The 23,955-nt window shown below is 42.6% G+C and overlaps 1 protein-coding gene across 7 annotated transcripts in view; it reads left to right on the top strand.

Annotated features, from left to right (window-relative positions):
* Nucleotides 1–23,955, top strand: part of LOC124139697 (arf-GAP with SH3 domain, ANK repeat and PH domain-containing protein 2-like) — a 95,624-nt gene that overhangs the window by 53,662 nt on the left and 18,007 nt on the right. For 4 of the 7 annotated variants that reach the window (XM_046506961.2, XM_046506966.2, XM_046506965.2 and 1 more), the window contains exons 6-23: nt 2,413–2,488; nt 3,737–3,790; nt 4,866–4,951; nt 6,187–6,346; nt 6,988–7,020; nt 8,501–8,680; nt 10,651–10,698; nt 11,195–11,246; nt 11,671–11,719; nt 12,141–12,310; nt 12,986–13,119; nt 13,893–13,981; nt 14,672–14,852; nt 16,388–16,479; nt 17,954–18,140; nt 18,369–18,437; nt 19,675–19,722; nt 21,159–21,194. In XM_046506961.2, the coding sequence (XP_046362917.1) occupies nt 2,413–2,488; nt 3,737–3,790; nt 4,866–4,951; nt 6,187–6,346; nt 6,988–7,020; nt 8,501–8,680; nt 10,651–10,698; nt 11,195–11,246; nt 11,671–11,719; nt 12,141–12,310; nt 12,986–13,119; nt 13,893–13,981; nt 14,672–14,852; nt 16,388–16,479; nt 17,954–18,140; nt 18,369–18,437; nt 19,675–19,722; nt 21,159–21,194 (1,744 nt within the window). The remainder of the gene's footprint in view (nt 1–2,412; nt 2,489–3,736; nt 3,791–4,865; nt 4,952–6,186; nt 6,347–6,987; nt 7,021–8,500; nt 8,681–10,650; nt 10,699–11,194; nt 11,247–11,670; nt 11,720–12,140; nt 12,311–12,985; nt 13,120–13,892; nt 13,982–14,671; nt 14,853–16,387; nt 16,480–17,953; nt 18,141–18,368; nt 18,438–19,674; nt 19,723–21,158; nt 21,195–23,955) is intronic. The other 3 variants (XM_046506963.2, XM_046506962.2, XM_046506968.2) reach the window with 3 other exon arrangements.

The raw sequence follows: 23,955 nt of genomic DNA on the forward strand, positions 1-23,955 counted from the left end.
CATGTTGTGGCAGAGTGGAGTATTCCAGCGAGCGGGCCATGAATGGTTGCGAGACTAGCCGTCTGCAGGCATGAGAAACTGGTCAGGGAAGTTAAATATGTATGAATGGTTCTATCAGTGAAATGAGGCAGAGGTAGTGGCAGTCTGATGGTGTTATGGAAGAGGGCAGCATGTAGCACTTTGTAGGCTGCAGCCAGCAATCCAGGAAAGAATGGAAACAATCCGTGAAAAGGTGCATAATCTTGTTCAGACATGGAAATACTCAGATTAAAACTACTTGGTTGAAGCAGTTTGAGAGTGGCTGCATTGTGTTTATATATGTGGCTTGCAACATTCTGCTTTTAGGTAATTAGGTGAAATTGTTTTTTTTATTGAATTATCATGATGGTATTAGGTAGTTTGGGTATTAGATGCTGCACGATCTGCCAGCTGTTTGTACGAGCATAGTTTGGTTTGAAATGTCACATTGTTAGCTCACTGGGTCCGAAGGACCAAGGTGAGCTTATGCCATACCGTGGCATCCGTCGTCTGTCCGTCATCCGTACGTCAACAATTTATTCAAAGGACTTCTTCTTTTGAACCACTTAATGGAAGTTAACGAAATTTGACTGGAAGCATCCCTAGGTGGTGTGGATTCAAAATTGTATGAATGGTGGGGCTGACCCCCAAGGGGCTGAGGGGAGGGGCCAAATAGGGGTAATTAGGCTATATTGCTTTAAACAACTTCTCTGGAACTAAGAGAGAGATATCAACCATATTTGGTTGGAAGCATTCTCCGGTGGTGGGGATTCAAAATTGTACAAATGGAGGGGCTGACTCCCCAAGGGTCTGAGGGGAGGGGCCAAATAGGGGTAATTAGGCTATATTGCTTTAAATTAAACTACTTCTCCTCTGGAACTAAGAGAGAGATATCAACCATATTTGGTTGGAAGCATTCTCCAATGGTGGGAATTCAAATTGGAGAAATGGAGGGGCTGAACCCTACCCCCACCCCTGGGGACTAAGGGTGGGGCTAATAAGAGTTTATAACTTGGACACAATTAAGATCCCCACCGTATAACCATATGTACAATTGAGAGAATAATGAGAAGAATGCACATATGCTAGCAGGACTGGCCCTTCTGTTCATCTGTCCGGTACTCCCAAAGGAGTTAGAACCTTGACCATAACATGCAAACCTATATTATCCCAACCCTATAATAAACAGATACATTGAATACATTTGTTTGTTATGAAGAGAATAATACCTTTATATGATTTATCCTGGATCATAACATGGAAACGGTTCAGATCTTTATGCTAGATTTGTATCTAGAGAAATACACGTTCATGCTGTCAGATTTGCCATCCACCAATTACAATTGCCAGTCAAAATTACGAAATATTTGCAGTATTATATACATGTACATTGCAAATGTATATTTTGTCATGATTACGTAAATATCCAGTTAAGCGATACAGGCCCTATTGGCTGCTTGTTTGATGAGTATTTGCTTTTATTGTCAGTGAAGTTATTATCAAACGCCACGAAGTTCATCCATCCGTCCATCCTTCCATCCTTCCATATGTCTTTCTGTTCGTCTGCTTCTCAAAGGGGACAAGGGCGTTTGTTCGTCACGCCGAAGACCCAGGTTCGATTCCCGACATGGGTACCATGTGTGAAGCCCATTTCTGGTGTCCCCGGCTGTGATTTTGCTGGAATATTGCTAAAAGCAGCGTAAAATCAAACTCACGCTCTCAAATGGGACAAATTTTCTCAGAGATGTGGATATTTTCCACACTGATATTACTGATCATGATCTTAAATGAGTTCAAAGAGTTATGGCCCTTGCTTTTCAACCTAGTGAATACTGTGTGAAATGGGGACAAGTTTTCTCAGGAACTACTGAAATTACATGAATGAGTTTTGTATGCTTATCTATGAGAAATTTATCAAGACTGACTGAGAATTGGTGCCATAAATATTTTTTTCCAGAGAAGGGGCCTTTTGTATCTATGAATTACACATTCACCATGCAACACATAGAAACGCAAATATAGAAAACAGCCAGGTAGAAGAGACAACTTTGAGCTGAAGTTGGAAAATCTTTGTATGTTTTTGTTATTTTCACGATAGCTCTAAGCCAGGATCATCAACATACAGCAAACTAACCAGTGGTTGATAGCATGAGCAGTGTTCCTGTTGTCAGGGCACAATGACACACCTCCAGCCAGGTCCCACTTGGTCCTACACATTTAGTCAGCCCTTACATCAGGGTCAAGGCCTTGTTTTACCCATGAGCCTCTGGGTGTCCACAATGGGAAGTGACATGTGGTTGTGTTCTTAATATCCAGGACATTTTGTTGTTACTTCAGCGAGACTCCTTGTTTTCTTGGGTTTTAGAATTTAATGTAATAATATTTTTGTTTTAGTTCCAAGATTGAGAAGGAGAAGAAGCAGCAAGCCAAGGAAGCAGGGATGATCCGGACGGAGGTCTCAGGGGCTGAGGTATGTTGTCACAAACCATCACCTGGCCGGTCTTTCATAATTGTCTGGTGGTTTGTCTTGGTGGTTTTATGTAGTGAACAAACTGACATTAGCACATTATGCTGATTGTGTGATGTATTAATGCTATTCTTTTCGCTTCAACTGAACTGCTATTCTTGTGCCTTTTCACAGGAATCAAATCGATCACATATCTTTTCCTTTCATTTAACTGGACTGCTATTCTTCAATCTATGCAAAATTAATCCTTTAAATGATTCGTTCCCAACATTAAACTGGCCCGCTTCTCTGTAACAGCTTCTTGGATGAAACGCCAGTATTGTTTGTGTACAGTAGCACAATCACATGCACTCCGGTTGACTGAACAACCATTAGCTGGGTTCCTCTTCCTGCTGTGAACCCAGGAAGTGTGTCATTTTCACTGTTTAGACAATTATCAGGTTGAGCAGTGGCCTTTTTCCAACATACAAAGATATGTTGACAGTGGCTTTCATCAGATCAGTACATGTTGAATTGATCATTTCCTGATTAATGCTTCGTGTGATATATATAATTATTTTATTTAGAGGTATTTGATATTGCTGGACTTGTGCTGAATGCATCCAACCAAGCAACAAACAAAACAATTAAACATGACACCCAAGGCCCAGATCATTTTAGACATTCTACATTTTGACTAGTCCTCCAGTTGTATTGAATAAAGCTAAGTGATCACTGTGAAAGCAAATATATTATTGAAAGAACCTCTGACTGTTATTAATATAATGAAATACTGATTGTTAATAAGAAAACTTTTGAAATACTTGTTCAGTGAGAAAATTATTCAAAGCAAGTATGGCAGTATTGTTTTGACCAAAAACTACACACATAAAGAGACTGAAAGGTAGTCCTTGGAAACATGTGGAAAATGTAGTTACCCTGATTATGATTTTTACACACGATTATTCAAAGAGTCAACCCTTTCTAAGTATTAGACTCCACCTATGCCACATCATCCATCACTTTTACTATCATCGAATAGTATGCATTTTGTTTATGATGGTATACTAGAGATATACATACTGTTCAATATACCGGTAGAGGTTTCAACTCAGATTTTATAACTGTAAATGTTTCCCACTCAGACCACAAAAAAGTTGTTCATTTGAAACCTCTAGTTTAAAACACAGTAGGTATATCTGCTACTTTGTTGACAAGTTTCCATTGTACCTCTCTACATGTTAAAGTTACATATATCCTGGCTGTGTGCAGATTGCTGACGAGATGGAGAAGGAGAGGAAGATCTTCCAGCTCCACATGTGCGAGGTAATCAGTCTTCTTCTGCCAACAAGTCACTGTGTAGGGTTTAACATAGTCTGCCTTAGTCCCTGAACTATATTATTTTCCCTTCCAACCAGCTCTTTCTTTAATGCAAAAGCGCTAAATGAAGCAGATTTTCCTCAGGTTCTGAATCTCCCATCTCACTGGGGCTCCTTTTCAATGGAAATGGAGTTAGCTGTTTCTATCAAAATTATGTATTTGTACAAACTAAGCATTAGTCTAAATTTTATGCTGCTGTGGACAGTATTTCATTTACAGCGAAGCCTTGTTAATCCCAATGGTACTGATCCATGTGAGATCATCTGAATAAGCACATTTCTGAATTTATCACTGTAACATACTGTATTCACTGTATTAAGTGCTCTGCTCTAATAAGCGTCCCCTGACCAACTTCTAGACCAGTTTGTAAGTAATCTTGATAGTCCCCCCCCCATGTTAGACCAATACTTACACAACAGTCCATATTTTCTTGTGTAAATTACACATTTATCACTGAAAACAGCAGCACAGAAAAAGGTGTATATAATAGCCTTGTAACTATTATCAAAAAGGTTTCACCGAATTTTGAACTTTGTTCACTATTCTATCATTGAAAACAAATTGTATGGTTTTAATAAGCACCAGCTTTGTCAATTTTCTAGGCTCCCGGGGCACTTAGTACAGAGAATATAGTACTATCCTTTGTATATATGTAGACTTCTCTAAGATAATGGTTAGGAACAGTGGGTTTGTGGACCAACAAGGTTGCATTGTATATGACAGAGTGTCAGCATAGACTATTAGCCACCTGGCCTCTACCTTCAACTGATGTCCCGTGGTTGATCACACTTGTTGATTGATCGGCTACTCCGTACTGCTGCAGTGATTGATTATGAGTGTCCGTAATCAATTGTGGTTAAAGATGGTCATATTAAGATATAAATATATCAAACGGTTGGTTTATATATTCACCTATTCATTAATTTTATTCTTCATTACACATACATATATTCACCTTTAGTATATCAGGCAGTTGTCTTTAAGGAATATGATACTAATGTTTCACATATTTATGTTTCAGTATCTGATCAAGATCAACGAGATCCGTACCAAGAAGGGTGTGGATTTATTGCAGTACTTGGTCGAGTTTTACCATGCTCAGGCAAAGTAAGTGTAGACAAAGTGGGACTTGTACCATGCTCAGGCAAAGTAGGTGTAGACAAAGTAGGACTTGTACCATGCTCAGTGAAAGTAAGTGTTGACAAAGTGGGACTTGTACCATGCTGAGGCAGTGTAAGTGTAGACAAAGTGGGACTTATACCATGCTCAGGCAGTGTAAGTGTAGACAAAGTGGGACTTGTACCATGCTCAGGCAGTGTAAGTGTAGACAAAGTGGGACTTGTACCATACTTAGTGAAAGTAAGTGTAGAACAAGTGGGACTCGTACCATGCTCAGGCAGTGTAAGTGTAGACAAAGTGGGACTTGTACCATAATTAGTGAAAGTAAGTGTTGACAATGTGGGACTTGCACCATGCTCAGGCAGTGTAAGTGTAGACAAAGTGGGACTTGTACCATGCTCAGGCAGTGTAAGTGTAGACAAAGTGGGACTTGTACCATACTTAGTGAAAGTAAGTGTTGACAAAGTGGGACTTGCACCATGCTCAGTGAGAGTAAGTGTTGACAAAGTGGGACTTGTACCATGCTCAGGCAGTGTAAGTATAGACAATGTAAGACTTGTACCATGCTCAGGCAGTGTAAGTGTTGACAAAGTGGGACTTGTACCATGCTCAGGCAGTCTTAGTTTAGACAAAGTGGGACTCGTACCATGCTCAGGCAAAGTAAGTGTAGACAAAGTGGGACTTGTACCATGCTCAGGCAGTGTAAGAGTAGACAAAGTGGGACTTGTACCATACTTAGTGAAAGTAAGTGTTGACAAAGTGGGACTTGCACCATGCTCAGGCAGTGTAAGTTTAGACAAAGTGGGACTCGTACCATGCTCAGGCAAAGTAAGTGTAGACAAAGTGGGACTTGTACCATGCTCAGTGAGAGTAAGTGAAGACAAAGTGGGACTTGTACCATGCTCAGGCAGTGTAAGTGTAGACAAAGTGGGACTTGTACCATGCTCAGGCAGTGTAAGTGTAGACAAAGTAGGACTTGTACCATGCTCAGGCAGTGTAAGTGTTGACAAAGTGGGACTTGTACCATGCTCAGGCAGTGTAAGTATAGACAATGTAAGACTTGTACCATGCTCAGGCAGTGTAAGTGTAGACAATGTGGGACTTGTACCATGCTCAGGCAGTGTAAGTATAGACAATGTAGGACTTGTACCATGCTCAGGCAGTGTAAGTGTAGACAATGTAGGACTTGTACCATGCTGAGGCTAAGGTATGTTTGTGTTCAGTTTCTTCCAGGACGGTCTGAAGACCATAAACCACTTCCATGGCTTCATTGAGGAGCTGGTCACACAACTCAAGAAAATCAAACAGAGACAAGACAACGAGCGCAAGCAGTTGATAGAGCTCCGGGATGCTCTCAAGAGCTCCATGTCATCGTACAAAGAGGTAACCTACATGACATGTTCTTAGCAATGTTCTTGTTAGATACTGATGCCACTTCCTCACAGTTGGCTTCTGTTGTGAAGGAGTTGTGAAGGAGTGTCATGGTGAGAATTTTTGATCATCTTGAGGTAATTATTAAGAGATTGCAAGAATTTTGAAGTCTTGAGTGAACTGTTTGAGGCAATTCTGAGACTTCTAGAGCTAAAATGTTAGTTTCATAATTCCTTAAAAAATTAATTTATTTGTATCAGCATAGTTTAACTGTGATTCTTTAATAAATGAGAATTCCATTATTGACGTAGGAATAAAATACTTGTGTGCAAAACTGAAGGGAACCTACCGTAACTTTTATTCATAATTGTAGTCTTGTGGATCATGAATTGAAACCTGGGCCCAGTTGCACAAAGCAATCTTAGCTCTAAGATAATCATATCACCCACACTTTAACATTGACTTAGCACAGTCATAGCTCTGTGATCACATGTGGAACAGGGCCCTGGTATTAATTGCTCTTATAGTTTGACATGTTCAACCAACTCAAGTTTCAATGGAGATTCCTAACACTGCAACAGGTGTTGCATACTTCCATGAGTAACCCATTGACATTCCGTGTTTGACTGACCTGACTATTTCCGTATTTCAAGCATGCTCACCACCGGTTGTCAGGAGGAGGCTGGGTATAAGATGCTGGGATGTTGTCCTCTGTTGCTTAGGGATGGAACGATTCACTTAAGTCACGATGTGTCACTATACACTAGTTTGGGAGAAAAATGCACCATTTTAGTATAACAGGAAATATTTATTTTAGAAATAATATTTGTGAAGATGTTCACCAGTAAATGAGACTGAATAATGGCCTTATCGATACTGTATCATTGTCAGTTTGTGAACCTTCAACCAGATACATGTAACATTACAAAGTGAATTTATCGCATATCGTACTGTTGTGTTTGATGTCCAGATGCACTGGTGAATCGTTTCAACCTTAGCTTGTGATAATTTTTGTCCTCAATCTGAATAGTATCTGTTTCTTCAGTATGTACGGCATTCAAGTAGCTGTTCTTGTGAAATATTTTTGCACATCAGTTGTTATTGTAAATGCAGTCTAGTACAAATGTCCTGACAATGGATTGCTTGATTTCCAATCTTCAGATGCTATTTTTTCTTTACAGCATGAAAATTCATTCTCATCCTTACGATTCTTTCTATATACTGTGCATGATTTGTTTCTTCTTGTCATAATGAATTGTGAAACTTGGTTGTTATGTGTCCATGCAAACGTCTTTTCTGCAAAGTCTGATTGGCCAGGATGGCTAACTTGGTTGATGGATGTCATCATTTTGCAATTGATGGACTGATTCTCATCATGTCAATCACTGGATTGCCTGTCTAGACTCCATTATTTACAGACTGCTGTCATATAGCTGGAATATTGCTGAGTGCCGTGTTAAAAAACAAACAAACAAACAAAAAACAAAAGGAAGATAGGGGAGGAGACCGACATGCGTGTTCATCATAGGATTCAAAGACTATAGTATGATGTTATCAGTGTTGTATGTCACTACTTAGGGTGCTGCCTCCGATAGCTATGATGCCCATAAACCAGGAGGAAGATTTGTTTGTGTCAGTGTAGTTTTTAATTATCGTGTACTGCCAGGCCTTAATTTGTCAGGAATTTCAGATTTCTGTCTGTAGTTATAATTAATTCAATTCATGTTGACTGTTTCAGTTGATTTGTCTCTGAAACTATCAGTTTCATTTCAAAATATTTGTCAGATGTTTTGTATGCAAGTACAAATATTGTTTTGAAAGACGTTAATTAGATAGTGAATGTAAGACAGTTGGACTGTGGGGATAGAGAATCTGACGCATGTGCTACAGTGAGGAAGGTGGAATTAAGGCAAATTTGTGCTCAGTAGTGAAATTGCTGATATTTGTTGTCCAGTAATAATCTTTAAAATCTCCTTTCCTATACAACTGCAACTTCACATCAATCATAGTGACTTATCTAACATTCTGTTTATAAAAATCGCCCATTCATATGTTTGTTGTGACTGATGTGTGTTTGTTTGCACTGGTGGACATGACCAGTGACATGTTGGAGTAATTCCTTTCACTTACGCTCTGTATTAACAACCTGCAATGTACTGTGTGCAGCCGTCGACGACGAACTCGTCCACGCCCGGCTACAGCCTGCACCAGCTGCAGGGCAACAAGATACATGGCAGTGAGAAAACTGGCTACCTGCTCAAGAAGAGCGAGGGCCGCATGCGTCGAGTGTGGCAGAAGCGCCGCTGTATCATCAAGGAGGGGCTGCTGTACATTAGCCATCATGACGTGAGTACAGGGGATACCGACTGAGGAAGACATGCACGAGGCAGATGTATCATTTTTCATTTTACATGCATTGCTCTACCACCGTTGGTTGAACACCAAGTTGCTCTACCACCATGGGTTAGAACACTGAGTTGCTCTACTGCCATCGGTAAGAACACCGAGTTGCTCTACCGCCATGGGTAAGAACACCGAGTTGCTCTACCCCCTCGGTAAGAACACCGAGTTGCTCTACCACTGTGGGTAAGAACACCAAGTTGCTCTATCGCCATGGGTAAGAACACCGAGTTGCTCTACCGCCGTGGGTAAGAACACCGAGTTGCTCTACCGCCGTGGGTAAGAACACCGAGTTGCTCTACCGCCATGGGTAAGAACACCGAGTTGCTCTACCGCCATGGGTTAGAACACCGAGTTGCTCTACCGCCATGGGTAAGAACACCAAGTTGCTCTACCGCCGTGGGTAAGAACACCGAGTTGCTCTACCGCCGTGGGTAAGAACACCGAGTTGCTCTACCGCCATGGGTAAGAACACCAAGTTGCTCTACCGCCGTGGGTAAGAACACCGAGTTGCTCTACCGCCATGGGTAAGAACACCGAGTTGCTCTACCATTGTAGGTTAGAGCACAGAGTTGCTGTAACACTGTAGGTTAGAACACCGAGTTGCTCTATTGCCATAGGTGAGAACACCGAGTTGCTCTATCCCTGTGGGTAAGAACACCGAGTTGCTCTACCGCCATGGGTAAGAACACCGAGTTGCTCTACCGCCATGGGTAAGAACACCGAGTTGCTCTACCGCCATGGGTAAGAACACCGAGTTGCTCTACCGCCATGGGTAAGAACACTGAGTATCTCTACCGCCATGGGTAAGAACACCGAGTTGCTCTACCATTGTAGGTTAGAGCACAGAGTTGCTGTACCACTGTAGGTTAGAACACCAAGTTGCTCTATTGCCATAGGTGAGAACACCGAGTTGCTCTATCGCTGTGGGTAAGAACACCGAGTTGCTCTACCACCGCGGGTTAGAACACCGAGTTGTTCTACCGTGGTGGGTTAGAACACCGAGTTGCTCTACCATTGGGGTTAGAACACCGAGTTGCTCTATTGCCATAGGTGAGAACACCGAGTTGCTCTATCGCCATGGCGTGGGTTTCACCGAAGTGGTAAACGTCTGAGACCTGCATCACTTCGGGCTTTCCTCCCATATTAAGCTGACACGCCGTGATATAAAAGTGGTGTTAAACCCAACTCACTCACTCACTCACTATCGCCATGGGTAAGAACACCGAGTTGCTCTACCGCCGTGGGTAAGAACACCAAGTTGCTCTACCATTGTAGGTTAGAGCAGAGAGTTGCTGTACCACTGTAGGTTAGAACACCGAGTTGCTCTATTACCATAGGTGAGAACACCGAGTTGCTCTACCACCGTGGGTTAGAACACTGAGTTGTTCTACTGCGTTGGGTAAGAACCAGGGATCCAGGGACCTATACTCGTCGTCGGAGACTTCTAGTGGATCGGATCGACTTGGTGACTTTGTTGATCAAGTCATCATCTTCCGATTGCTTGAGATGTTTCTTCATAATATTAAATACGGGTTTATTTGGCCCAGACTTCATTATTACAGGCTGCTGTGATTTGGCTTGAATATTGTTGAGTGTAGTGTTAAGCCAAGACAATCCCAAACAGATGCTGTAGGTTGCATGTCTCTAGCCGTGTGGGAACGGGCTTTGGATAGGTCCCAAGTACTCTGTCTTGATTAATTAAGATTAGTTCAGGTGGTCAGGGACTTGGCTGACTGTGTGTCATCGTGTGCCGACATTGTGGTACGTGGCTCTTTGTTTCTGTCACTGGCTTTGCCTGGAGAGTTATGGTAGAACTATGTATTGTATGGCCTTAATATGATGGTTATTTCATGACCTGTACTTCATAACAATCAGTTTCATCAGAATTATACAGAATGATTTGTCATTTTCAGGAAAACAAAGATCCGGTGAAGTTGAATCTTCTGACTTGCCAAGTGAAGGTAAGCTGTGATGAGATCAGAAAGTGTATATTGATTATCATCTAGAATTTATCAAAATAATTCCAAGGATTGATTCAATTTTCATGAACTATCTGATGTATGTATGGCAGTGAATTGCTGTTCGTTCATTGTCATCCTTTGGTTAATAGGTAACATGCTTTCGTTTCTAAATTACGTTCTACGTTACGTTGTTATATTCTTTGGGCCTGCGTTCTTTGTATCTGTACATGAACAGTTCAAGGTAATGAAGGAGATATTCAACTTGTTGAAATACTGCAATGTATTGCAATATATTACAATATATTAAAATATATTAATTCATGATTATTCTCGTGCAAAGCATGTGTTTGTTGGGGTTATATGACAAGGCTGGGCTCACACAGATACAGGCGAGCAAGTGCACATGTCACTGAGCAGCCATATTCAAGTGAGTGTGTTTATCATGAAGAATGAGTGTTGGAATACTACAACTACCTGTGTGATTGTGTGTTTACAGCTGGTTCATGACGACCCTGGAAAGAAGTGTTTTGACCTCGTCTCCTCTTCCAGTGAGTAGAACCCAAACTTAAAAAATAATTGGAATAAACCTGTGACAAAATATTGATGGTTGGAATCTTTGGGAGCAGTTGACAAGTATCACAGATATTGTCTTGAGAAAATTGGGGAAAGGTTTAATCAGTAGCTTACATGGACTGGCTTTGATATGCAACATTGTTTATGGTGCAAGGGACATAATTTACTCTGATTGTCTCCCTTTATTTTCTTATTCTGGTATTTGGAAGGGAGCTTTAACATTTATTGTTTGAACAGGATGTCCGGTTAAACAACTGTTAAATGCATCCCTCTACAGCTGTTTCTATAATTCTATTTAGTGTATTTTACATGTGAGTGAACTTTAATAATCATGTAGTCCATTGTGTAGATATGATGTTTCAAATGCATGACGTACTGAAATCTCTGCTGCTGTTTCAGATAACCGCACATATCACTTCCAATCAGATGATGTGAAAGATATGGAGGCGTATGTACAAACCTTTTGTCTTCTTGAAAAATGACGAGATGCATTTATCTCATGAAGCATTTAAAGTTTTTTCATTGGTAGAAGAAATTAAGGGTGTTCCTAGCGTTCTTGAGGTTTTCTGCATTTTGTATTTTGATGTAATGACCACCTTGAGTTTTATCTTTAATGACAAGAATCCACTGACTTCCAAGATTTAACGCAAAGTTAGATTTATGCATTTGCTAATCTTGTTATGTTGAAATTATCCTGAAAAACTGAAGATTTTGTTTCTCAAACAATTTTGAATATCCACTACTCCACTCTCTTGTGTTCATTTGACATTATGAGTTAATCTCTACTCTAAATATGGAAACAGTCTCCAATTTTATAGTACCTTGGTCCATTGTTTAGGGCCCGAGTCAACCCCTGTATGTTCTTTCAGCTGGATTTCAGTATTAAACAATGCGAAGGAAGAGGTTTTACTGAAGGCATTCCAGGACAGTAGCAACTCCCCGTCTCTCAATCAGAATGTCCGAGAGCTCACAAACAGTATTATCGACCGAGTCAAGCGGCTTCCTGGAAACAAGTATTGCTGTGATTGTGGAGCACCAGGTAGGTCACTGGTAGCAGTACCAAGCTAAACATGGTTTTCATAATGGATTCAATTTGGCAGTCAGGCCTTGAAAAGGCCAGAACTTTTATTATTATCTACGAGGTCAAACATATGTGCCCTAGGGTCATATCACGTCATGAGACAACAGTGTATTGTTTCCGTCATCTGGACGGCATTGTTACGTCATTCAAATCTTATTGTGACGTAAGTTTGGAATGACGTCACACTAGAAATGACATCATAGCTAAAGATTGTTGATGTCATTCGACAAATTGCTGTTGTGACTTGCTGTCCTTATAGGTAAACACTAAATCTTCTTTGGTAATAAATAGAACATTATGTTTCTGTTCATGTCATACTATGTTTACATCACTCGTGCCTAAATTCCGGTAGTTACTGTAATTCAGACACTTGTGTCGTAAACATAGTATGACATAGTATGACAAATATAATATCCTCTATATGTGCCATGAAAAGGCTGTAATATTGGCATAATGCCTTGAAAAGGCCATATATTTTTTATTCTGCTTTGAAAAGGCCTTAAGACTGATAAAAGGCCTTGAATGTGGCTCTGCCAGTAAAAGTTGTTCACCTGGTTTCATTCCCCACATAGGTACAATGTGGGAAGCTCACTTTGGTGGCCCCAACCATACTTATTAACTCACCTTTTTCAGACCCGGAATGGCTGTCGACAAACCTTGGGGTGTTGATCTGCCTAGAATGTTGTGGGATTCACCGCCAGATGGGCGTCCACATCTCCCGCACACAGAGCATCGTCATAGATGAGCTGGGCACCTCTCAGCTATTGGTAGGGTCATGATAATCCTTTACTCCACTGTAGAGAGTCTGCGGCAGTGTAGGACCACAGAACTAAATGCTGAAATGTTGAATAGCGCTTTGATGTGATAGTTGCAATGTGTTACCTGGGCCCTGTTCCACAGAGCGATCTAAGCGGTAAGATGAGCGTAACTCCCATACTTAAACATAGGCTTACGACAGTCGCTTTGTGGAACGGTCCCTGGTTGGTTGTGATCCTGATGGGTGTATGCAAGACAACAATTTACCACTGGGTTGTTTGCTCCAGAATCTTGTAAAGTTGCCATGATAAAGCTGTAGTATTGCTGTGACATATATCCACTTCTTCATTCTCTTGTGTTCATTTGACATTGTCATCACAAGATTATTACTCTCAATTTGAGTTAGGCCAGACTTTTTTCTGTCTTGGGGTTTACGGATTTTGATATTAAAAAATTTGGTCCGTTGAAAAACAATTCTCTGACATGATTTTTATGATTATTTTAGTTTGATTTTGGATTGGAAAGGTGATAAAACAAAATACAGTATCATTAATTGTGAGACCTTTTCGCTATATTTATATGACAATCCCTTGGATCTTTACTGTAGGTGGTAACCTTGTCATTCTGATTATATTTGTTTCTGAATTTTCTATATTTTATGTCTGCGAATCCGTAAACCAAGATAGAAAAGTAAGGCATCAGATTGGTATTAAGATAGATATCTGTGCTAAAGATATTTTTCATTGATTTCATTTTTAGTATGACAATTTTTATTTTGTTTCAGCTTGCAAGAGTAGTAGGAAACTCCAACTTCAATGATATTATGGAGGCCACTCTTGACCCCACTCAAAAGCCAAAACCTTCTAGTCATATGTGAGTACAACTAGTTATGGTTTCATCAAGAGATGTGATGGTGGTGGATCAGGAGTGAGTGAGTGAGTTGGGTTTAACGCCATTTTTAACAGTATTACAGTTATATCACGGCATGTCAACTTAATTTGGGTGGAAAGAGACGCAAGAGCACGGGTATGGTGCTGACAAACCTAGAAACATAATCGGGGCGAACTGGTATTCGAACCCACAATCATAGGTTTCTGGCATGCCCAAGGGATGCAACTCTGCACAGCGCTTTAGAAGACTTGGCCACCCGTGCCCCCTGGTGGCTCAGGACAGGGGATTATTGATAACTGTGCAGTTATCCAGTACTGACTCGATGACCAATAGTTAGTGTACGCATTGTGAAGGAAGTTGCTATTTCATATTTATGTTCAACCTATTTGTTATGTATCTATACATGCAAACATTCATTTATGTGCAGCCAGACAAGCAGTTTCACAAAGTTATAAAGTTTTAAGAGTTCAAAGATTGATAAAACTAGGATGGAAAATACACAAAATATTTCAAGAACTAATAGATTGTGCGATTTGTTTAACAAAATCAATTATGACCCTGATTGATGATACGATTCAAATTCTCAGGTGGAAACTTTCTGATAATGATTGTTACCCTATTATGATTATTTTCTATGTTCATCACTGTAGACGACCTTGTTTGTCTTCCTAGGGATGATAGACGCGACTTCATACGAGCCAAGTACGAGCACCATCGATATGCAATAATCACATGTACAGACAAGGACGACCTCAAGCAGGACCTGCGACAAGCCATCTTGTCCAAGGACATTTTGGCCCTGTTGCAGGTCCATGCTGAAGACCTCGATCTCATGGCTATCCTCCCTGACATGGTGAGTGTCTTGTTATTATTCATGGTTTGTGTCTTCATGTGAAAAAAGACCCAATTGGTCTTGTTGGTTTCCCATTGATTCGTTGATGAAGAAAACATTTATCATGCTTAGGCTGAAGATATAAAAGAAATCGTTTTGAGGCAATGGTTTTTGAAAATATAGTGCGTGAGGGCGGATTAATTTTTTGTTGTTGTTGTTCGTACTAGTAGGTAAACAAATAAACAATGTGTACAATCAACCTGGGAAAGGGCCTGCCTACATAAATGTATTCCTTGATGAGTGAAATACTGGAATACAGTATTTGACTACCGTTGGACTTGGAATATTAAAGGATTTTTTAAAAAAAGTTTCAAAATGGAAATAAAAACGAAACGTGCAGCGAACTTTATGATAATGCGGGCGGTGCCTGAGAACCATGACTATTAATTTTTTTAGCCTTACATGTTGGTTACCTTGGTTTGAGGGTAAATGTTTACCCACTGACCAGGCCCCTGTTCCACGAGGTGATCTTATTGCTACAATTGTTGTAAGTCTATGGTAAAGTATGGGAGTTTCGATCGCTTAGTGCAGCGGGGTCCAGTGCATGTACTACAGGATAGCCACCAAGCTGTTATTGCCTTGGAGTGATGAGTGTCAAGATACAACTGTACTGCTGTGTCATCTGTGGGCATGATTACGAGGATCGAGGGTTCCACTGAATAGTGCAAGAAGCAATCAGGCATATCTCCCTCTCTGGGATACATTCTTGCTTCATTTATGTAGAGACAAAGCATCCCATATCTCAATCCATACTAACACTATCAATCAGCAGTTAATAGGTTAAGTTGAGGCAGTGCCGTATTGTAATTTCAGTTTGTATAAAAATATGTTATCAAGACAAAACCTGACGTGTTATCATTAATTTGATTTGCCTTACATAATAATTGCATACTGGAGATTAAAGTGAACTTTGGTCTGAAGCTAGACCGAACAAAGGTCAGTGGTTGGACTGAACATAGGTCAGAGGTAAAACTACTCACAGATCAAAGGTTAGACAGAATATAGATCAGAGGATGGGTCAGAGGTTAGACAGAAACATAGGTCAGAGGTTAGACTGAACATAGGTCAGAGGTTAGACAGAAATATAGGTCAGAGGTTAGACTGAACATAGGTCAGAGGTTAGACAGAAATATAGGTCAGAGGTTTAGACTGAACACAACACAGAGGCTAGACAGAACAGGTCACAGGTCAAACTGAACCTAGGTTGGAGGTTAGACTGAACATTCGTGGGAGGTGTTAATAAGATCAATTTATGTGTATACTTAAGATTGGTTTCTACGGTCAAACACCCCCTTGGTGTTTCAGTCCCCTGTTCATACATTTGTCACAGGGTGAGTAAAATATGGCTGCTGAAGGCTAGTCAGCTTCTTACACTACCAAGCCTTGTTTTGTGTGGTTTGCACTCCATGTGTTCTTGGTTGTGGTGAAAGTAACTGTTGTGTAAAGCGCAGTTCAGTTCTAGTGAGTTGTGCGTGACAGCCTTGTTTGTGTTCCAGGAGAATGATGAGACAGCACTACATCTGGCAATAATTGAAGAAGATGGATCTTCCCTGCCCATTGTAGACTTCATCATACAGAACAGTGCAATGTAAGTGTGTGGGTACTGGGTCTGTATCCAGAGAAACCCCCTTAGCCCAGACCCTGCCCATTGTAGACTTCATCATACAGAACACTGCAATGTAAGTGAGTGGGTACTGGGTCTGTATCCAGAGAAACTCCCTTAGCCCAGACCCTGCCAATTGTAGACTTCATCATACAGAACAGTGCAATGTAAGTGTGTGGGTACTGGGTCTGTATAACCTACAGGGAAACCCCCTTAGCCCAGACCCTGCCCATTGTAGACTTCATCATACAGAACAGTGCAATGTAAGTGTGAGGGTACTGGGTCTGTATACAGAGAAACTCCCTTAGCCCAGATCCTGCCCATTGTAGACTTCATCATACAGAACAGTGCAATGTAAGTGTGTGGGTACTGGGTCTGTATACAGAGAAACCCCCTTTGTCCAGACCCTGCCCATTGTAGACTTCATCATACAGAACAGTGCAATGTAAGTGTGAGGGTACTGGGTCTGTATACAGGGAACCCCCCTTAGCCCAGACCCTGCCCATTGTAGACTTCATCATACAGAACACTGCAATGTAAGTGAGTGGGTACTGGGTCTGTATACAGAGAAACTCCCTTAGCCCAGACCCTGCCCATTGTAGACTTCATCATACAGAACAGTGCAATGTAAGATGTAGGAACCCCAGACTCTCTTACAATTTGAACCCTCTTGTTCTTTTTGCTCCGCATCCCCCTTGTTTCTCCCCCACAGAACCTTTCTGGTTTGAGAGTAACGGTAAATGTTGGCTATTCCCAAGCTCCTCACAGCGATTGCCCGTTCGCGGAGCTCTCTATACTATTGCTGCCACAAGTCAAAACTCCCCGCTGTGATAGGTGGCCCCAACCATGCTTGGATTTGAACTTGCAAACTGAATGACCGTTATGTTTACAAACAAGTGACGACTGTCGTGATGCCGAATACACTTATCGCTGCTAAATTACTTTCTTTCTTTGTCAATTTGAATTTCTGTTTCATTAAAACTATCGTGTTATTGATATAGTAAGAATGTAAGGGAAAAGTTGGTTGATTTTCCATTAGTCTGCAATCTCGAACCAATCTGATTATTAAAATAACAAAGTAAATTCATCTGGAAAACATGGTCAGTCGTAAGCCTTTTCAAAATGAAATATGATGGCATTCCCAAAGACATAAACAAAAGTATAAACGTTACTACATTTGGGGTTAGAGGGCAAATTTCAAGATTCTTGAAATGGCCGCGCTCACACTGGTGGCAGCAATGTTACCGAGAGTGTAATGAAGGTGTCACGCGCTGGGAAGGAGCTTGGGCTTTTCCTTGTTTGACAGGCTCTCTGATTTGAGAATAACTGTAAATATGGCTGTTCCTTGTTTGACAGAGGCTCTCTGGTTTGAGAATAACTATATATGGCTGTTCCTTGTTTGACAGAGGCTCTCTGGTTTGAGAATAACTGTTAATATTGGCTATTCCTTGTTTGACAGAGGCTCTCTGGAGAAGCGGACACGTGGGGGAAACACAGCTCTGCATCTCTGTGCTGAACTTGACCGAACAGAATGTCTCAAGCTTCTGCTTAGGACTCGACCTGACCTCGCCAACATTGAGAACAAATCTGGCAAAACAGCGATGGACTTAGCTAAGGAACACAACAACCACCACTGTGCTGAACTGGTAGGAGGAGGCTTGTCTGTACAACACTGCAAACTGTTTGAGAATATCCAGATGTGCTTCTGATATGTACATGGAGTCCTTGTTGATGCAGTATTAAAGTGTTTTGGATACATGTTTAATTTCAATAAAATCTTCAAATGATGTAATTTCTTATCAGGATTGTAATTTCTTTTGACAAATACAGATTATCTTTAATTGTGGTGGATAATTGTGAGTCTTCTTTTGCAGTTGAAGTCAGCCCTGACAGCGAAAAAGGACCAATTTCTTTATGTCAATGTGGACTGGGACCTTATGAATGTGAGGCAAAACAATATTCCTGCTGTTTGTCAACAATTACACCAGAAAAAAAATCAGTTCATCTGAACTACACATAAGATAACTTCTCATCCTGTTCTACAAAGTGATCTTATCGTTACTTACCCCAGTTACTCAATGTACTGAATACACAGGTTTGGACTGCAACACTACTGATCATGCAGGGCACTAGGCAATATTAAGTACAATACTTCAGCAGTGAATCCATACAACCCTATTCATGTATACTCTCTGTTGGGATTCCGGGGAAGAAGAGGCCCTAGTTACCCTAGATTGTCATGAGGTGGTAAACCTGTTGGTTAAAGCGGTTGACAGGGCCCTGTTCCTCTAAATGATCTTAGTGCTAACATGATCGTAATGCTCATGCTATTTGACTAAACGATAGCCATGCTATGATCATTTTGTGGATGAGGGGATATACCTGGTGGTTTCATTGGCTGACTGGGCCCTGTTCCACAAAGTGATCTTAGCGCTAAGATGATCGTAACTCTCATGCTTTAAGTTTGACTTACAATAGCCATGTTAGATCACTTTGTGGATGAGGTTTTATACCTGCTGCTTACAGTGGCTGACAGGGCCCTTTTCCTTGAAATGATCTTAGCGCTGAGATAATCGCAACTTTAAATTTGACTTACGATGGTCGTAGTGCTAAGATTGCTTTCATCACAACGAAGGCCTGGGTTTGACACATGACATGGATACAATGTGTGAAGCCCATTTGTGGTGTCCATCGCCGTGATATTGCTGGAATATTGCTAACAGTGGAGTAAAACAATACTCACTTGTTCGCGATAATTTCATATGCTCAATTTAATATTGCTCAAAATGGCAAAAAAACCTACTCACTCCCTCACGAAGGCAGATATTAAGTGATATTACTCAAATACACTTTGTGGTCTCAAAACTTGCAGCAACCCATTCTTGCCGTAAAAGACTCCTATGCTTGTCGTAAGAGACGACTAACAGGATCGGGTGGTCAGGCTCGTTGACTTGCTTAATGCATGTGCATGTCATCGTATCCCAATCGATGCTCATGATATCAATCACTGGATTGTCTGTTTCAGACTCGATTATTTACAGACTGCCATCATATAGCTGGAATATTGCTGAGTGCAACAAATCAAATCAAAGCTTGCACATCATGATATGGTTATTTGATACACACGTTAGATACACACGTTAGATTGACACACTATTGACAGCCTGTGTGTCCTTGCAGGAGGAGCGCCTGTACGACTACGGGGACTACAGCGATGATGACTTAGACGTAAGTAGCTGTCAGAGATTCACCTGGCTAGTCACAGGCTTACAGCAATGTCTTCCTTTATCCAAACATTATAAGGGAAATAAGATCATTTACTCTTACCATGTTCCAAATATTCATAAATTCTGATTCTTTTCATTTGTACATAACGATTAAAATAATATTTTCTCAGAGGAAAATTATGGAATTTTAGTGATTATTTAATAAAAATAATCGTTTTGTGTCTGTGTTAATATGTGACTGATTAAATCTGTTTGATAATGTTTGATAATGAAGTCATTGGTTCCAACACTCACAAACTGTTTCATCTGCAAAGAAAGTCTTGTTTTGTTGAGGCTCAGTTCTTAAACTGATAGATGAAATATTATGAAGGTAAACACAATTAAGATTGGCTCATGTTCCTTCTCCTCATTTAGACTTTGATATTGCCAATCTCATTAAAACCAGGTCTTAGTTCTCGCTACCGCTAAACAAAGATCTGAGGACATCCCATTACGGGTCACGTCAGACCGACCTGGCGAGAACTTTGACCGACCAATGGAATGACCAATCAGAAGGCAGCTTTCTCATGCTTTACGGCACAAATTTTAAATTGGCGACTACGCTTCGAAACATATTTTGACAAATTCTCGATTACAAATTTGAAACCTGAACAAAAAAACATTCTAGAATGGCTAATAGATGGTCTAGATTGTAAGGATTCAGTCGTTAAACCTGTAACTACGTTCGAAATACCCCCATGTTAAAGACTTCGAGATTGCATGTTAAGAAATCACATTCCGACTGTCACTTTCATAATCTGGTAAGCGACGCACTGATTGGTCGGATGAAAGGTCGTTCTGACGTGACCCCTAATGGGATGTCTTCAGATCTTTGTTTAGCGGTATGAGATCTATGATCTGATTTTAATGAGATTGTGACATTGCCAAATATTGGTCGCTTGTTTGGTACATGCCATGCACATCTACATAAAGATACTCTCTGTGCAGTGGGTAAGGTTTTAAAACTCTGGGACAGCTTCATTGTGAATGTCGCAGCAACTGGAATTGATTAACTGAGAAACAGATCAGGAAATCTGCCCAGTGTGTGGTCAGAAATGAAGACAAGTTAAAATGTGCTCCAGGTTACTGGTAATCTGATTGATGTCCTGAATATTTTAGACATTTTCAAGTTGCCAGATGTGTTACATTCACTGTAGCATGTGTACAGTCTCATTGATATTTGGCAGTTTTGTAGTCTAGAAGCTAAATAAAATAATTGATATTTGAAAATTTGATATTTTCATCCTCTGAAACTTTGAATGCAAAAGCATTTGACATTTGTCTACTCTTAGACTATGATCTGATACAAATTGACATTCTGGAAGTTTGAGTGAATATAAAATGAATTGTGATTGAATTATTAAGAAGCTTCCATCAACAATTAACTTGACATTTCAGAAAAGCTCAATACAGAGTAATTCTCATTATATTCTGGTAAGATGAATGGGAAGCTCTTTTACTGTTTTGTGTTGAAATTGTTGGAGATTGTGGAATGTTTTCTCGGTGAAGTTTGGGATGCTTACAGACTAAGTCTTGCGTTTTGTTCTGTTTGTTATTGGGATGTTGTTGTTCCAAGTTGTGTTCATTGCAGGACCATTTTTGCATGCATCTTTCTTCTTTGATATGTCAATCAGTGCACATAGAAATAATCTGCAGTATCTGTAATGCAAGTATGCACACACCTTTTTGTGAAATTCTTGAAGAGGGCAAGACACGGGGAAGAATGTCCCTGTTGTGTCTGATACAGCTGCCAGCGACTGAGAGAGGTGCAGTCAGTTCACTGTGTCTGTAACTGGAACTTTTACTTCCCATCCTCAAACTACCCAGGTAATCAACCCCTCTCACTCGCCATCAACCATCCCACTCCACGCCTTGGTCCACCCGCTCACCAGTCCATCCACCCTAAAACTCTCCACCATCCCTCCTGGTCCATCCATCCTCCCTCCTGGTCCATCCATTATACCACTCCCCACCCACCCTCCTGGTCCATCCATCCTACCACTCCCCACCCACTCCCCACCCACCCTCCTGGTCCATCCACCCACCCTCCTGGTCCATCCATCCTCCCTCCTGGTCCATCCATTATACCACTGCCTACCCTCCCTCCTGGTCCATCCATCCTACCACTCCCGACCCACCCTCCTGGTCCATCCACCCACCCTCCTGGTCCATCCATCCTACCACTCCCCACCCACTCCCCACCCACCCTCCTGGTCCATCCACCCTCCCTCCTGGTCCATCCATCCTACCACTCCCCACCCACTCCCCACCCACCCTCCTGGTCCATCCATCCTCCCTCCTGGTCCATCCATTATACCACTCCCCACCCTCCCTCCTGGTCCATCCATCCTACCACTCCCCACCCACCCTCCTGGTCCATCCATCCTCCCTCCTGGTCCATCCATTATACCACTGCCTACCCTCCCTCCTGGTCCATCCATCCTACCACTCCCCACCCACCCTCCTGGTCCATCCACCCTCACTCCTGGTCCATCCACCCACCCTCCTGTTCCATCCATCCTCCCTCCTGGTCCATCCATTATACCACTCCCCACCCTCCCTCCTGGTCCATCCATCCTACCACTCCCCACCCACCCTCCTGGTCCATCCACCCACCCTCCTGGTCCATCCATCCTACCACTCCCCACCCACTCCCCACCCACCCTCCTGGTCCATCCACCCTCCCTCCTGGTCCATCCATCCTACCACTCCCCACCCACTCCCCACCCACCCTCCTGGTCCATCCATCCTCCCTCCTGGTCCATCCATTATACCACTCCCCACCCTCCCTCCTGGTCCATCCATCCTACCACTCCCCACCCACCCTCCTGGTCCATCCACCCACCCTCCTGGTCCATCCATCCTACCACTCCCCACCCACTCCCCACCCACCCTCCTGGTCCATCCACCCTCCCTCCTGGTCCATCCATCCTACCACTCCCCACCCACTCCCCACCCACCCTCCTGGTCCATCCACCCACCCTCCTGCTCCATCCATCCTACCACTCCCCACCCACTCCCCACCCACCCTCCTGGTCCATCCACCCACCCTCCTGGTCCATCCACCCTCCCTCCTGGTCCATCCATTCTACAACTCCCCACCCACCCTCCCACTCCCCACCCAACCTCCTGGTCCATCCTACCACTCCCCACCCACCCTCCTGGTCCATCCACCCTCCCTCCTGGTCCATCCATACTACAACTCCCCACCCACCCTCCCACTCCCCACCCAACCTCCTGGTCCATCCTACCACTCCCCACCCAACCTCCTGGTCCATCCAACCTCCCTCCTGGTCCATCCACCCTCCCTCCTGGTCCATCCATTATACAACTCCCCACCCACCCTCCTGGTCCATCCTACCACTCCCCACCCACCCTCCTGGTCCATCCACCCTCCCTCCTGGTCCATCCATTCTACAACTCCCCACCCACCCTCCCACTCCCCACCCAACCTCCTGGTCCATCCTACCACTCCCCACCCACCCTCCTGGTCCATCCATCCTCCCTCCTGGTCCATCCATCCTACAACTCCCCACCCACTCTCCTACTCCCCACCCAACCTCCTGGTACATCCTACCACTCCCCACCCACCCTCCTGGTCCATCCATCCTCCCTCCTGGTCCATCCATCCTACAACTACCCACCCACTCTCCTACTCCCCACCCAACCTCCTGGTCCATCCTACCACTCCCCACCCACCCTTCTGGTCCATCCACCCTCCAACTCTCTTGGTCCATCTTCTGACCCTCTCCCCACCTCCCTCTCTCCCTCCTGATCCCTGTTCATCCACCCAAACCACCCTATCACTCCCATCCACCCTCCCACGGTCCCCACCCACGCTTCGACCCTCCCCACCCATCTTCCCAGTCCCCATCAACCCTCCCACTTCCATCCTCCCTCCAACTCTGAATCAACCTGCTCCCCTTCCCTCCTCCCATCTTCACAGCAGTATCACTTGACCCTGACTGGATCTGCATGTGTTTATATCAGCACACACAAACTTTACTTTTTATGAGAAATGAATGTGTTATTCCTGCACTGGTAAAGACTGTCAGCAAGGTGGATGCCTGTCCATCAGTGCCGGTGGCTGCAGCACGCCCTCTGTCAGCTGTCACCGCAGCATGTAGTCATCTTATTTTCATCTGCGCAACAAGATGAATGGTGGTGTTGTGATTTTTGTTGTGCCTAAATTATT

Source organism: Haliotis rufescens, unplaced genomic scaffold (genome assembly GCF_023055435.1).
Source record: "Haliotis rufescens isolate VD_foot unplaced genomic scaffold, xgHalRufe1.0.p SCAF_1, whole genome shotgun sequence".
NCBI classification, from domain to species: domain Eukaryota; kingdom Metazoa; phylum Mollusca; class Gastropoda; order Lepetellida; family Haliotidae; genus Haliotis; species Haliotis rufescens.